General features: G+C 41.9%; 1 protein-coding gene across 2 annotated transcripts; it reads right to left on the reverse strand.

Annotated features, from left to right (window-relative positions):
- Nucleotides 1-2,791: 2,791 nt before the first annotated feature.
- On the reverse strand, nt 2,792-15,724 carry LOC131243736 (serine/threonine-protein kinase PCRK1-like). Of its 2 annotated transcripts, none has more exons than XM_058243271.1 (4): nt 14,914-15,724; nt 8,602-8,865; nt 7,356-7,478; nt 2,792-4,044 (listed from the first exon to the last, which is right to left on the reverse strand). In XM_058243271.1, exons 1-4 carry the CDS (start codon nt 15,295-15,297, stop codon nt 3,493-3,495), a joined length of 1,323 nt encoding a protein of 440 aa, XP_058099254.1. In that variant the 5' UTR covers nt 15,298-15,724; the 3' UTR covers nt 2,792-3,492. The 2 variants fall into 2 exon arrangements, with proteins under 2 accessions (XP_058099254.1, XP_058099255.1); XM_058243272.1 differs by having other exon boundaries at nt 8,602-8,872; nt 14,914-15,057.
- Between the last annotated feature and the right edge of the window lie 1,434 nt (nt 15,725-17,158).

Genomic DNA, 17,158 nt, shown 5'->3' on the forward strand with positions numbered 1-17,158 from the left:
ATCCCTGGGCAAATTAATGTCTTTAGTGTGTTAGAGGCCTCTATGCTTGCAACTCTTTTTCAACCATTTATAGACTCTCTACCCAAGTGGCCTAAGTTATCTTCTCTGTGATTTATCACTTTAATGAGGATTCCATCATCCTTTATGAAAATGTACTTGGTCCCTTCTATTTATAGAGATTAGATACAATATTATAGATATATCCTTATCTAAATTATCTATCATCCTTTATGAAGATGTACTTGGTCCCTTTCATTTATAGAGATTAGACACAATATCATAGATATATCCTTGTCTAAATTATCTATGACACACACACACACATGTGAATTTTCATTTGGAAACAAGTTATCCCATAGTTGTAGAAGAATTAACTTCTCCCTCATTACATTGCTAATCTCATTGAAGCATCAAGAACAATGTAACCAATTTAAGGAATGAAAAGAATACCGACTTCAAAGATCGGGAGAACACAAGAGAAAAAAATTCAACAAATGAAGACGCATATCAAGTGTGGCGCATCGACATGGCTCAATCCGACAAGGTTGGCATTCTAGAGTCAATATACTATTTCTTTGTGTACGATTGACTATATAGTTTGTGACCTAAACTCGATTAAGTCATTGTGTACGCCTCCGACAGGAGTGTATGTATGTAAGTCCTCGAATAGGCTTTCAACAGGATTGTACGATTGTTAAGTCCTTGTGTAAGCCTCTGATGAGAGTGTGCGTTTATAAGACCGTGTGTAGAACTCCCATGGGAGTGCACGCTTGTAACTGTCATGGATGAATCTATTGAAAACTCATAAGATAGTTAAATCCAATACAATCGAGGAAAGTGTGTCTGCTGAGAGTGGAGTAGGCAAGCAACTGAACCACTATACATTGTTGTGTCTGCGATTACTTATATTAATGCATATTTATTCTTGCTTTTTATTGAATGTGTTTAATTCACATGGATGCATAATTAAAATGTATGCTAGGTATATAAATTGTAACATGCACAATATGTATTTCACATATCTTATTATACATTAGTAGCTCAATTAGTTGAATCTTTTGAAGTATATGTACTTTGATCTACTTAACTTGGAAGTACAAGTGTTAATTATTTTAATTGGCAAATATTTTTAAGTGGTCTTGTTCTACCATCCCCCAAGGCCTTAGCTGTAATTTTAAGCTCGGCTAAGCATATGCATGTCGTGGTAGACAATTCACTCAATTTCAGGCTTATTTATTTTGTATTACTCGTAGCTTTATGGATTTTGACTTCATTACCCCCATTCGAGCAATTAAAGAATTATTTTTCTGATTTGTATTGAAATTTTGATTGGCAAATATTTTTAAGCGGTCTTGTTCATTACAAGTGTTAATTATAAGTGTTAACACTTATAATTAACACTTCATTACAAGTGTTAATTATTTTAATTGGCAAATATTTTTAAGTGGTCGTGTTCATCCATCCACCAAGGCCTTAGCTGAAATTTTGATACCATATGACATTATCTGAGTCGCTAGATTTGACATTATATATAAATAAAAATAATACGTAATATATAAATTCATTTGTTTTCATCAGTGCTCATTCGGGTTGTGATTGTATGATCTGCATGTTTTTTGGTCGTCATTGAGGGTTCCTAGTCCCTTGCGTCTTCTTAACCGTCCACTTGCAGGTTATCAAATGAAAAAACAACCCCTTGCACATCTAGGAGAATTTGGAGGCACGGTTCATCGCACATTGAAGTCTAAAGAACGAAAGGTCTAGATCACTGGATCACGTGGCCTCCTAGTAAAAGTTAAAAACCCATTACATTGTGCATGTACTGAATGAAGCAAATGAGCTTCTCCCTGTCCAGAAAATCAAGCCGGTCCACTGATCAGGTGAATCGCTTATGTATGTGGACCACCATTAATATAGACTGTCCATCCTTACAAGCACCCAAGGCTATCCGATGAGCGAACCCGTTATAACTCTCGGGCCACAGCACATACACAGGCCGAGCATGATCATTCCACTTAAACTTGCTGTCCAACCAGATCTTTCCTGCCAATGTGCCAACCATGTAAAACATCCGTACTATCCAAAGGGCAGGCCCCACCATGAAGATCAACCAGCACAAAATATGGCCAGCATGCTCAATATGGCCGCTATACTTGCTTATGATGAGCTAGACCATAGGTGTGTGCGTGTAGTAAAAAAAAAAAAGAGGTGTGGCTCACCTGATGAGCTGACCAGCCTGATTTTTGCAGAGCGGATTTGGTGAGGCCAAGGGAACACCGAGTTCCATCAGGCCGTGACATGACGCATGTCACACCATTTCATTACGATAAAGCCAACTTTTTAAAACTTACCTTTTAAAAGGGGCCAATGAAATGAGGCCATGTTACAGCCTGATGAAACTCGTGCTACCGTGGCCCTGACCAAATCCACTCACATTTTTTGCACCCGGAGAACTTCATGGTGGGGCCAATCCTGCATTGCACATATATCCTGCGCGGGTGGCATTTTGGTGGGAAAGGGATGATTAGATTGGCATGCTCCCAGCTGTACCTGATCAGTCGTCAATGTGAAAATATTGCAACATCAGCTGAAAAAAGCCATACACTTCAAACTCTTGCAAGCACACACCTGAGAAATTGTTCTACAGAAGAACTACTCACACATCACTGCAAACCTTTGATTCAGCGATGATGATCCAATGGCTGAAATCGCATCATACCTGATAAGAACTGAAAGAAGATGATAATGTCTCTTAAGTATTAACCAGAAAGAAAAAATCATCCCAAGTTCCTGAGGAAAAATAATAATAATATTACATAGCTGTAGCATACATGCTCCAATTATCCAGCATTTCCCAGCCTATATTTACAAAAATTTGGAATGCAAAACAGAAAGAGATCACAAATAAAAAATCGCACATCACCAATCACTTCAATTTTTCTCAATACATACGAAAGACAGATTACCTCTACCAATGGCAAACATATGCCAGTCCATAAAAAGTGCCCCTGAAAACTAACATATAATAGTTAAGGAGGTATTATATGGTGCTAGATGAAACGAAATGTTTTTTTTTTTTTGGACCACCTCAGGGTGATCTGTGACATTCATCTAGCAGGCCCCATTATGAATGAGCCATGACACATATCTCCTTCATCGGATGATCTTAACCATATTAAACAACCAGCAATATTATGCTTTATCCAAGACTCCGAATTCACTAATGAAAAAGAAATTCGGATGATTGTGTTGGTAAGAACTTCCAATCAGAGAACAACCCATTCATGATGGGCCCACCAGATGAACGACCCGAATCACAGAAACATGGGCTGGTCTGTATGGTCGCTGGCCAAATTAAATAATGCCCGTTAATCCAGTAGAGCATTATATACGACCTCCTCCCGCTTAAACTCAGCATTTCAAGTATATATTTGAAATTGCCAGAAAAAAAAGGGGGCGATGTATCTGTCAATCTCTTCCCTCCTGAGCTTCTCACCATGTCCCCACCAATCCTGGTGTCCAGGATCTCCAATCCAACTTCCCCCTGGTTTTGCTTCTTAGGCTTACCATTTCTCTTAAATCAAACACTCTCTTCAGATAATTACCCCCTTCTTTCACAGTTTCTGTGGGCCCCATAGCATCTCCCTTCACATCCTGGACTTCATTAGTGGCCTGCTGGCTCCCTCCATACAATGCGTCGATGATCTGGCCCAGCGCCTCAACCACCTCACTCATCTTTGGGCGGGACTTGGGTTGCTTCATCAGGCATCTGTTGGCCAGGGCGGCTAGCTTCTGGGCGGATTTTACACAGTACTGACTTTCAAGCCTTGGATCTACAATAATGTAGAACTTCCTGGAGTCTGATATGTAGGGTTTCACCCAGTCCAAGAGCTTCTGCTCACTTTTTGGGAGGTTGCGGTCCACTGACCGCCTGCCTGTGATGAGCTCATAGAGAACAACACCGAAACTCCACACATCGCTCTTAGCAGTCAGTCTGCCTGTGTGAATGTACTCAGGAGCTGCATAGCCTACAGTACCCATGACCTGTTCAAAAGAATAGAAAATGACTGCGTGGGGTATTAGACTATATCAGCAACTCTCTTTCCATACACTTGACAAGCATGTACAAGATCAGACCTGATCGTCAGGTAGGCTCTCTGACTTGGATGGGATGTAGCTGAAAAATCACGCTGAGTGGATAATCCTAACCATTTATGTGGTATGTCAGGGGAAAGGTAAACCATGTTTCCTTTGACAGTCCTTTTCATGAAAAGCTTTCCTATCCAAGGGTTAGGACTGTCCAGTTGGTATGAAGTTTGAAATGGAGAATTCAAGGTATGGCCTACCTGATGATCAGTTTGGATCTTGTACACATTTTGTGTCATGTACAAAAAGCGAAACCCTGATAAGTTAAAACAAGAGAAAATGCGAAACAATTCCATGTTTTGTCTGAATGTGCTATATTATTGTTGTGTGTATAACATCTGTTCTAAAACATGATCATGCAAGGTTTATTTGTGCCTGTACCAGAGAACTTCTGGTACAAGAGTGTAGGATGAATACCTACTAGGCGTATGATGCGAAATCACTGTATGGGAAGGAACCAACCAACATACTGAGAATGGAGGTAATTCGTCAGCGTGAGAACTTCCCAAGGTCAGACACAATTCACTAGCCAGAATGCAAATCGGATATTTTTGCGACTGCCCTGTGCACACCGCACTTGTGATCTGATGTAGAAAGAGGTGGAAATGGAAGCCTGCTGGATGCAGGTTCTGCCTTCTGCGCATCCCAAACACAACCAGTTGGATCGACCATCTGACCAAATTGTGTTTGGTGCAACAACCAAATGCCTACTTTAGGGACCACAGTAACATCCTCTCCAGCTTGGCTGTTTAGGAGCAGGTGGAGTAATGTTCCTCTAGCTTGGCTGCTCAGCGTCAAGCTGTTATGGCCATTCTTCTGAAAGAATACATGGTCGAGCAGCCAAGCGGATGTGTCCATTCTACTGAAGGAGCATTCGGTTGGTTTTGCACAACATGGATGGGACTATATTCCATGTTAGGAGATGGTATGAACCTTTGGCAGTCAGCAGGTCAATTGAGAAGGGCATCTGGCCAAAGACAGTGTTGTCTGCATGTTCCCAACATAATCGCAAGAGAAAAAATACACCATGTTATGCTTTATTTGGGGGACAATGTGGGGTCAACCTCAAAAGATGACAAGAGAGCTAGACATGCTTGCAATGAACTGAAGAAATGTTGACAAAGAGACCAAAAATGTGTGATGCAAATCCACAAAAAGTTCTGTTAATACAAGTTTGCACCTCTTGACTCAACGGCTAACCATTCAAAATAATAGGAATAATCAGGCCCAGATGCATCAAGAAAGGAAAAGTCTCCTGATCCAACAGTCCATAGAAGTTATTGACCACGGTTCACTGATCCAGGCCATATGCCTGACAGGCCCCACCAAGGACAGGGCTGCCCCCGAACCCCTCTGAGATTGGAAGGTCCCAGCCCTCTAATAAGTGCACTAAACATTGATGGTTAAGAAAAAGATACAGCAACAGCCTGAAAAAAAAAAAAGAAAGAAAGACCTGACATTGAATGGCTACGATCTTCCAATATGAAATTTTTTATTACATAAACCTGATCCATGGTGGGACCATCATCTCCAGCTGGGCCGTTTGGATATCACCCCATAAGTGACCTTTCACACACACACACACACACACACACATACATACTTACGGCAGCAAAAAAATTACTTTTTAAAGTTAATTTGATAAGCACCATTTCAAAAGTAACTTAACAGCAAACAGTAAGCATAGGGGTGTCAATGGGTCGGGCTAGGGCCTGCAAAATCAGAATGTTGAATAGGCCCGCCCTGACAGCCCGGCCCAGCCCAAAACAGTTCAAAATCTGGGCCAAGACCTTCCCCAGGCCGGGCCCGTTGACAGCCCTAAGTAAGCTCCTTAAAGTTACTTAGCAACAACAAAAAAATCTCGCCTTTCAACTTTTTACCTTTCTACTCTCTCTCTCTCCACATAATGGATAATCCATATCAAAGGTCGCACTGCATGATGGACAACCCACATCAAAGGTGGGGCCCGTACAATGGACAGTCCACATCAAAAGTGGGCTCCACATGATGGGCAGTGGACATTGAAGGTGGGCCACACATGATGGACAATTAGCATTGATGGTGGGTCCACATGGTGGATGACTCATATCAAGGTAGGTCCCACATAATAGATCTCCACATCAAGGGTTGGTCCCTAATGATAAATACCCCACATCCAAGGCAAGCCTTGCATGATGGACAACCCACATTGAAGGTGGGGCCCACATGATGGACAATCCACATCAAAGGCATACTCCACAAGATGGGCAATGGCCATTGAAGGTGGACCCCACATGATGGATGACCCGCGTCAAGGTGGGCCCCACATAATGGACGGTCCACATCAAAGGTCAGCTCCTAACAATGAATGACTGCCATCCAAGGGAGGCCTTGCATGATGGACGACCCACACTAAAGGTGGGGCCCACACCATGAATGGTCCACATCAAAGGTGGGCTCCACATGGTGGGCGGTAGATATTGAAGGTGGGCCCACATGAGTACAGTTCATATCAAAGGTCTGCCCACTTCGAAGTTGGGCCCCACATGATGCACAGTCCACATTAAAGGTGGGCCTTGCATGATGGACGGCCTACATCCAAGGTGGGCCATGCAGATGGATAGCTCACATCAAAGGTGGGTCCTCTCAAGGTGGATGGTCCACATTGAAGGTAGGCCCCACACGATGGATGAATCAAATTGAAGGTAGGGCCAAGGTGGGCCCAACATAATAAACGGTCCACATCAAAGGTAGGCCCCACGTGATGGACAATGGATATTAAGGGTGGACCAAACAAAATTGAGTGACAAGTAGTTATGTGATGTTGGAAACAGAAAAAATAAAAAAATAAAAAATTTCTACTTTTTGTTGATAAGTATGCTGCTTACCAAATGTATTTATGTGCTAAACAAGCAGAAACCAAGATAAGCTACTTGAGGTGTAAGTAGCTTATGTAAAGTAATTTGCGATCCAAACGAGCCTTTCATGTCCTGATGCACCACACCAGGATCCGATAATTCTTTATGGAAACTCCCTTAATTAAATGAAACCACAATTCAAGCAGCATATCAAAATTTAAGCTACAAATCCAAGAAATGAAAAACAAACATAACATATTGAATACTTTCAAGTGTACTTCAAGTAGGCAGGTAGCTGACAGAAATTTAAGGAACAGCCAAAACAAACAGAAGTCCTAGATTTACATTGTAGTCAAGAATCTAACAGCTTACCGACGTTGAAACATGACCAAGTCCCTCAGCTGGTCCCTGCCTGGCCAGCCCAAAATCTGAGAGCTTTGCATTGAAGTCTTTATCTAACAGAATATTTGACGTCTTAAAATCACGAAAAATCAACTGCACCAAACATACATAAACAAATATCAGTCCTGAGGTAACTACACAAGAACTTACATCCCGGAATCCAACTGTAGTCTTGTCCAGAAAGATGCACAACATTTACTTATTTATTTTATTTTTTTTTGTATTTTTTTTTTTTACTGCATAATCTCCCAGCAGGTTGATTATATCCATGTCACAACTGATCCATCTGCTATTTGGAATTCATGCACTAGGTCATTTGTATAGAAATTGGCCACGAATTTTGGCATTCATCGAATAGAGAGAGTGGACTGCCCTCAGCAAGTTTGAAAGAAGCCAGCATTTTATTTGGCTTTCTCATGAAAAAGTACCGTTGGAAAATCATATAAAATAACTAACATGATGTACAGAAATCCAGGTGATGTTCCTGTAGCACTTGGTGATTAAATACTCATTTGACATGGCGTTAACTTAGCCCTAGATGGCTGCAGAGACAGAGGTCCGGACCAAGTTCAGATATTTACAATAATGAACTAAAGAGAAACAATCCAGCAAAGCGATACGAAAGGGAATCTCATGCGCACGAAATGGGCCCCATGGGGTGGGCACCACCATGATGTGTTGTTGACATCCACTCCGACCAAAAGATGCATCACATCCCTGCTAGGGCCAGGGCCCCAAAATCAGCTGATTTGTGATTCAAGTGGGCCACACTAAGAGAAGCAGTTGGGAGGGAACACCCATCCTTGATTTCATTGGGCCCACCTGATGTGCAAAATGGCCTGATTTTTTATATGCAACAGTCCAAATTCCACATAAACAGAACAATGGGCCCCACCTGAATCACGGATCAGCCTTATTTTTGGGCCCTGGGACTAACCTGACAGGATGCATCTGATGCTTGACTCGAATGTCAGCAACACATCTGATGGAGACCACCCCATTTGGTGCACACAAGAGCTCTCATGCAAACCGGTTCTCAGGGAATCAATCCTCATGAACTAAATAATAATATACAAACACATTATAGAATCATGTATATTCTTCCCCCTTTTTTTTTTCTTTTGGAAGGCAAAAAAATAATTCATTACCAAGCAGGGGGCCAAAGGCTCCAATAAAAAAGGTTGAAATGAACTGCATAAGAAAACCAGCGAAATACCTGGAAATCCATTTCCTCATGGAGGTATGCTAAACCACGGGCTGCATCTTGGGCAATTTTTAATCTCATCGCCCAAGAGAGAGGTGATGATGGTACTCGAGCCAATAGGTGGTCCTCCAGGCTCTTATTGGGCATAAGTTCATATACCAAAAGCCGTTGAATTCCTCTCTCATCATCTTCAGCACAGTAGCCCACTAACTTGACAAGATTTGGATGCTTGACTACACCCAAAAAGTTCACTTCTGTAATCCATTCCTTGTGCCCCTGAAAACTAGAAAGTCAGACAATGAAGAAACTATTAGATGACTCATAAATAGAATCAGAGCTTAAGAACTTCAAGTATTAGATTGGACTTGCAAATAAAAGTGGCCAGTTCAAAGTAGGGCATACAATCAATCAGGCATGATCTACATGGGATGATCAATCCAAAAGACTATTAATGTAACCATCAAAGTTAGGATAAGACAGTATGAGTCAGGAAATTGCAATTGGACGGGTGACTAGTTATAGTTTACTATTATAGATTGTTTTATTAAAAAAGAGATACTGATTAATTGATTTGATTTGATAAGGATAATAATTTGGGATTGGTCTATGGTTATAAATATGAGAAGAGGGGATTGTTAAAGCAGGTCCCATGAAATTTTTTTTTTTTTTTCGGTTTGGGGGGGTGGGGGTGTTCAACCCCGTGGAAGTGTAATTATTGTCATAAGATTGGCACACAAGATATTTCTAATTTTACTTTTACTTTAAAGAGGTTCATTACATACCAAATGTAATGAAGTTGACAGAAAAATAAAACAAATAGAAACATAATTAATTTTTTTTAGCCACTTCAAGTGGAGTACCTCCTTACAATGATGCACTTCCTGGGGGTTGGCCTCTTAATAAAATAATCAGACTATTCTTCTTCAAATCTACTTTTAACTGTTCCCCTAGTTTCACATTTATAGACCCAATTCCAAACTAGGAACCCTTTTTCTCGGTAAGGAGCCCAAACTAGGAACCTTAGATCACTTAATCCATATCCCTTCCCTAATAAACTAATCTTTGTTATTATGATATCTGGATCCTTCACAAAACTGAACTATCCAAGTCGGATACTCAAATAATGGTAAGGATAACAGATCCCCCTTCCTCAAAGCCTTTAAAATAATCATCATCATTATCTAAGCCTTATCCCAATTAATTAGGATTGGCGAATCATATTCCGCCATTCCACTCTATCAAGGGCCATACCTTTAGTTAGACCACAAGTCATCCAAGTCTTTTCTTACTACCTCCGTTCACATCCTTTTGGGCCTTCCCCTGCCTTTTTAGAGCCTTCAACTTTTGCCAACTCACTCCTAACCAGCACAGGTCTTGATCTCCACATCTACTAGGATTTTGAACTCAAGTCCTAAAATCTCTATGTACTAGGATTTTTAACTCTAGCATTGTTACTATGGGTAATGCTACCCTGATTTGTGCAATTCGCAAGCCCATTGAAACATGTGTGACTCTTTTTTTGAGAACAAGTATCCAATACATGCAGACACGAGAGTGTTATAGAAGCCGTACAAAAAAAAAAAATCTTTGTGGGGCCATTGTGGTGTCTTTGTTATGTCCACTTTGTCCATTAGTTTGCTAGTTCATTTTAGGACGCCATCTCAAAAGTCATGAAGATCCAACACTTAGGTGGGCCACACCAAGAAAACACTAGGGATATGCAAACCCACATTAAAACCTTCTTGAGGCTCACCAAAGTTTTTGTATGTCTCTCCATTCATCCTGGTGGATTCACCTTATGAATGGGTTAGATGGATATAAACATCACAGTGTGTCTAGGTATTCAATAATGGTAACGGTAGGCGTTACGGCCTTATAACAGTCAATTTTTTTAAAAAGAAAAATGTATTGGCTTCGCCCATTACTGGCTCCTATTGGTCTGTTACGACATGGTTACATAACATTATGGTGGTACCTGCCCTGCAGTATAGGGTTACAACACCCAATTTGAAAAAATAGCCAACAATGAGCTTGTAATGGCCATATCAGTCCGTTATGCCCCCATATCAACCCATAACGACCATTACATGTCTGCAACTAGCCATTTTTTCAAATCGCGGGTTACAACCCTGTACTAGGTAATAGGTACCTCCATTATCATTACATAACGGCCAGTTACATAACCATTGTTGAATATGTTGTGGTGGATACCGGGAAGTTTTCACAGGTAGGCATCCCCATCCCTTATTTTTCTTGTGTTGTGACCCACTTGCATTTTGTATCAGCTTGAAATTTTTATTAACCGCCTAAAATCAGCTGGCAGCCTGGCACAACTGACGGATTATATAGTCGATCCTTCTTATATGTGATAGTCTCATCCGTACTCGGGTTATATTCATAACCCCTTATCTCTCAAAAAATAAAAAATAAAAAATCGTAACCTCTTCATCAGCTAGATATCTTGAGACACACAGTGTCCCAAGTGATTCCTTATGTCTTCATTAAAATAGATTCCCTTAATCATTGGATTTTCCAACATCTCCCAAACAAACAAATCAAACAAAATCCTAGTTCCCCAATAAATTTAGAAGCCATTAAATCCTTCAAGAAAAGCTATTAATAGAAAACAGGAAAGAAACACATTCAATGTATTCCAAAATGGTTAGGTAATGATGATAATTGTTATACGTTACAGGGTTGTAAGGGGCATTACAGAAAAAATGACTTGTAATGGCCCTGTAACAGTCCGTTATGGGGCTGAAATAGGCTGTTTCCAAAAAAAGAAGTCATAATATAATGGCCATTACGACCCGTATACCATTATCGTTATGGAATACCTTGAACATGTTAGGCACTTAGACCCTTAAAAAAAAAAAACACAACCATCTCCATAGGGTCCTTAACAGTCCCCACCCAAATCTCACACACCATAAATCCTTCTACTCTTGCTGCAACTTCCTCTACACTATTTTAAAGTTAGCCCTCAAGGAAAGCATATCTAATTTTAAAATATTAAATCTTTACCCTAAGGTGAGGGCTCATAACTTTGCATTTCCCTTGATTGAATTTTGTCCTCAAAGTTAAGATGTGAGAAGAATGTTGTTAAGGGCTATTTTGATAACTTCCAGAAAGCTTCAGCATTCCCTTTGGCATCCTATAACCTCCCGCTCCCCTTAATAGTCAACCTTGACTTCAAATTTAACTCTTAAAGAAAGTAAGTCTTATTTTAATACAAAATATCTACCACTCCTGATGTGAAGGCTCATCGTGTTCCACATACCTTAAAGGAACTTTGTCGTCAAGGTTGAGATATGAGAATTCTAAAATTAGTCATGGGAGGGCAGAACAAGTAGTTTTGGGATGCATTTGGCCCTTCAAATTATGGTTTTTTTTTTTCTTGTTAATTCATTCTGGTGAGTAATGCACTCCCACTTTCCGTCCTCTTTGCATGTAGCTCGCACGGAAGTTTAGTATTAGAGAGAACATGCAAAAAGACTCAATAGGGCCCATCGTGATGATTGTGTGACATCCACATCAAAAATTTATTGTTTTTGCTTATTTTAGGATGTAAGCCCAAAAATGAGGTAGATCTAAAGCCTGAGTGGGCCACAACATCGGAAAAGGTGGGGATGAGTTGCCCACCTTTGAAACCAACACTTCTCACTTTCTCTCTCTATGTGTAGCTCACACCTACATATCACTCCAAATTGTCCCTCCGTCTCTCCTTTTTTCACTCTCTCCTACTCTCCACTTGCTTGCACATGCCATGCCCCCTGGTTCTTATTAAGGAGACAAATGACAGTTCAATTCGATTTGTGGTTTCTGCTAGAGCATCTAAAAAGTGGGACCTGTCTAATAAACAACTTGAATCTAGCACCAGTGTGCCACATCAACAACTCATGTGACATTGAGCTTTCTATCGAAAATCAAAACTAATTTCGACACTAGAAAATTCTCTTAACCAAGCCATTTATTTTTTCTTAAGTAATGTATTGTAGTTAGGAGAAGATAAGTTCTTTCTTTTATTGCTTTAGGAGCCATGCGAAATGAAAGTCTCATGCATGGTTTTGAATGAGAGAAGGAATTACAAGCTGTTTCTTTCCCAGTTAAATTTTTATCATGCTTCAAAGGCCTAATCCAATCCAATTACGTGAGATAAATTAATAAGTTGTAAACAGGAAAACAAGAGTAAGCTGCGGAAAGCATACTCTTCTATCATTAGAATGAAATTAGATGCACTGGAGCTACCCACTCCTAACAAAAAGAGCTGACGGTCTGAAAGAACCTACCAATGATCCACCTTCAATGTACAAGTGTAGCCCACTTGATGAACAGAGTCTTCCAGGCATTCATTTTCACAAAGAGGGAGCTACCTTGTGCACCGGTCAGATGTCTCACATGCACACGACATGGTAATGTGTGCCAAGTGAAGTGGTGCATGCGGGGTTAACAAACTGCCTATGCTATATGTCTATGGTAAGAACAAGGTGTGCATTATGTGTGAATGGAGACTGATACACGTGTTCCCATATGTAGGAACATGTGTATGAAGTTGAAATCCGTTTGCTCTTGGCATGGTGAAATTCTTGCAGCTAGTTTTAGGAGTTCTATAATTTCAGGAACAAATTTCTAATTTCTCTTTTTTCGTTTCTTTTCTATCCATTATTTTGATTTGGTGATTCAGGCCCATCTTGGGTGCTTTAATTCACCATGGATGTCCGATAATAGTGCATTGATCCAGCATGTACATATATGGAAGCTATTCTTGCTCAAAATTGCAACCCCCTCTCACATATGATTCTAGCAGCAAGTTCCTCTCTCCAAAACAGCTCCAAATCAATGCTGTGAGCAGACACACATCAAAAAGGTCTGTATCACAAGTTCAATCTTTATATAAATTTTAATTCCTTCAATCAACAACAATAAAAACAGCTTTTGTTTTGGACCTGAATCTGTCCCTAAGTGTAATAAGTGGTTTCCAAGCCTTCCCAAATGACTCCAAGATTGGAAGATCTCAAACATCCTTGGTCTTCTTAGTTAAAAGGACATGTTGTATTTCTATTGTTAACTACTTACTAGCAAGACATAAGAGACCGGCTAGAATTTTCCAAACCAGCAGATTTTGGGATGTTGTCCATCCATAATAATGTAGGGGCATTTTCACACCAGGCTCGAGTGGGGTCGCTTGTGGGATGCAAGGGCACACTCAGAGTGGGTGCGGCCCACGGAGGAGGTCTCGTGTTCGAGACTCCTCACCGGGGGTGATTAATGCGCATTTCACACCAGGCTCGAGTGGGGTAGCCCGTGGGATGCGGGGACACACTCGGGGTGGGTGGCCCATGTGATTTGGGGCCCACGAAAGGGGTTCAGCTGAGGTCCTAACTAATGCGATGTGGGGCCTGGGCTATGAGATAAATGGATTAATTCGACATGCTCTAACAGTTCGAGCTTTTAGAGCAAGTGGTTAATTGTCCTGCATCAAATTGGCATCAGAGCAGGAGGTCTCGTGTTTGAGACTCCTCACTGGGGATGATTAATGCAGGGGCATTTTCACACCAGGCTCGAGTGGGGTCGCTTGTGGGATGCAAGGGCACACTCAGGGTGGGTGCGGCCTATGGAGGTCTCGTATTCGAGACTTCTCACCGGGGGTGATTAATGCACATTTCACACCAGGCTTGAGTGGGGTAGCTCGTGGGATGCGGGGACACACTCGGGGTGGGCAGCCTATGTGATTTGGGGCCCACGAAGGGGGTTCGGCCGAGGTCCTAACCCATGTGATGTGGGGCCTGGGCTATGAGATTAAGGGATTAATTCGCCATACTCTAACAGTTCGAGCTTTTAGAGCAAGTGGTTAATTGTCCTGTATCACATAAGCCCTTCAGAACAACAGTTGTAATCTCTAAACCATGAACCCACTTGAACTATCTGTTTGAAAATAATCTAGCATATTTACTAGTTTATGCAAAGTAAAATAATCTATTGATCAATATGATTTTCAAGATATGCCCCCACTCACAACGTATGTGCATTTCACTAGTACCAAATACAGAAAATTCACCGATGTCTCTTTCTTCTCTGGTTAAAATCTGCCATTTCTACAACATGCACTACAAATTACAGTCCAGAATAAACAGGAAAAAGTCGCTAATGTTTCACTTTCGAATTAACACTAAAAGTAAAAGTAAAAGTAATTCAAATCTGAATTGAAGATTTTCGAGAACTTCTCGCATCTCAGGAATCATAATTCAAATTCAATATCATACTTAAATTAAAAATATTTAGAGAGAGAGAGAGAGAGAGAGAGAGAGAGAGAGAGAAACTTGCCTGCAAACCATGACGATTCAGCTGCTTCACCGCGACTTCGATCGTGGCATCCGGGCCGTCCACCTCGGGGATTGTGACAGCTGCGCGGTAGACAGAACCAAACCCACCCTCACCGATCATTAGGGCGCGGCTGAACCCGCGGGTGGCCGACCGCAGCTCAGCGAACCCGAACACGCGGAGATCGTTCGACCGCCGCATCGAGAAGAAGTCGCCCGACCCGCCGACTACGCCGGCGTCCGAGAAATCCTTCGACTCCGACTCATACTCAGATCGACGGGCGTCGGCGCTGCTGGAAGCGACGCTGAGAGATCGGACCCAAGAAACCCTAGAAATCCTCGAAACGCTGCCGTCTTCATCTTCCTTAGGGAAATGAAAGCACTTCATGGTATTTGCATAGACAGGAGAGTGGCAGAATCGTAATTAGTTAGAAAATCGAGTCCGCAAACTGTTCCTAGCAGGCAGAGAAGAACGACGAAGAGAAAATGGAGATGGGGAAAAGGGCATGATTTGTATATGGGAGGGAATTATTTAAAAAACGAGGGGTAGTTATGGAGAAAGGGTCAAAGAGAGGGAGCGGGGAGCGGCTGCTGGGAGTTCGATCACCCACCGGAATTTTTTTGAAATTCGAGAAGAAATTAGAGGGAGGCGTTGGGTTTTCGTAGTCCGCGGGAGATCTCCACCGTTGATGGGGCCCACCACGTCCGTCGGTGGGCCCCGCCATGGATGGAGCTCGAGTATGCAGGATTTGCACCGGCGCTGCTGTTCGCGGACATCAGCGCTGCGCTGACTGGACTGAGGACGCGACTTTCATGTAAGTCTGTTACCACCCTGCCTGCTAAGAGCCTGTGTTAGGCGGAAGCTCTTTGGGGCCCATGGGTCTGTCCGTGTCAAATCTACTCCATCCATCAGTTTCGCCAGCTCATCTATGATAGTAACTTAGGCAGATCCAAAATTCAAGTGGGCCACACCGCATGAAACTGTAGGATCAAAATCCTCACCGTTGAAACCTCCTGGGCCCAAATTGATGATTATATGACATCCAAACCATTCATAAGGCTATTCTCAATAAGATGAACGGAAAACATAAATACCAGCCTGATCTAAAACTTGCGTGGGGCCACGGAGGTTTCAATGGTGGATGTTCAGTCCCGACTGACTCCTGTGGCATGGCTATTTCAGTTTTGGATCTACTTGAATTTTAGACTCCGTACAAAATGAGTCGGAGAAACTGATGGATGGGACTGCGTCAGTGGCCCGTAATCTCAGTGGACCAACAGACCTTCTCCCTGCTGGGACTGCCTCCAGGCTCCAGCAGGGCCGTCTGGTGGGTGGATCACTGACTTGGCCCCCCCGTGATGTACGTACCTTACATCCACTCCGTCCATTCGTTTTTTTATTTCAACGCATTTTCCAAATATTGAAGCAGATCTAAACCTTCCATGGACCACACCACAGGAAGCAGTGGGTGATTCAATACCCACTATTAAAAACTTCCTGAGGACTACTGGAATGTCTATTTCCCATCCAACCCGTTGATAAGGTCAAAAATACATGGATAAAGTTACCACATAAATATCAGCTCTACCCAAAACTTTTTTGGTCCACGTGAATTTTTTAACTATCAATCTTTCCTATGGCGTGTTCCGGATGAGATTTGTATCTGCTTCATTTTTGGGATCATATTCTAAAATGAGCTGTCAAAATGTATGAACGGCGTGGATGTAAGGCACATTCATCATATTGGCCCCCACCATCAGCAATCTACACACCTCGGGATCCTCCTAAGCCGCGCCACTGTAGGGAGGTTTGAAGATACCGGACCCACGTAACCATCCACTTGTCGGATTTGTTTTGCCCGAGGAGTTGTTTGATACTCCGGCAGCATATAATTCTTGATACTCGGCATTTATAGGAATCCAACACGTGGAAGAAATTAACTCAAACCAAACTGATAAACTGTAGACCCATCCGTTGCCAAGTCAATTGGTTAAGCAAACCTAACCTATGATTGGTGGACACTTGTTTATTGAAATAGGACACTTGAATATAATACATTTTGAACCATCCAATCCAACCATTTACGTCATCGGATAGCGTAGTTCTTGTTTGTAATAGACCAAACGGCAGAAAATCATTCACACATAAACTCGAATTGCTTGAATGCCACGTCTGCAATTTCTCTACCAGTTGATTTCTAAGTGCCTGTCTGTTATCCAACGCACCCTTCCCCAGGGATTCCAGGTTT

This window comes from Magnolia sinica, chromosome 4 (genome assembly GCF_029962835.1).
Source record: "Magnolia sinica isolate HGM2019 chromosome 4, MsV1, whole genome shotgun sequence".
Lineage (NCBI taxonomy): Eukaryota > Viridiplantae > Streptophyta > Magnoliopsida > Magnoliales > Magnoliaceae > Magnolia > Magnolia sinica.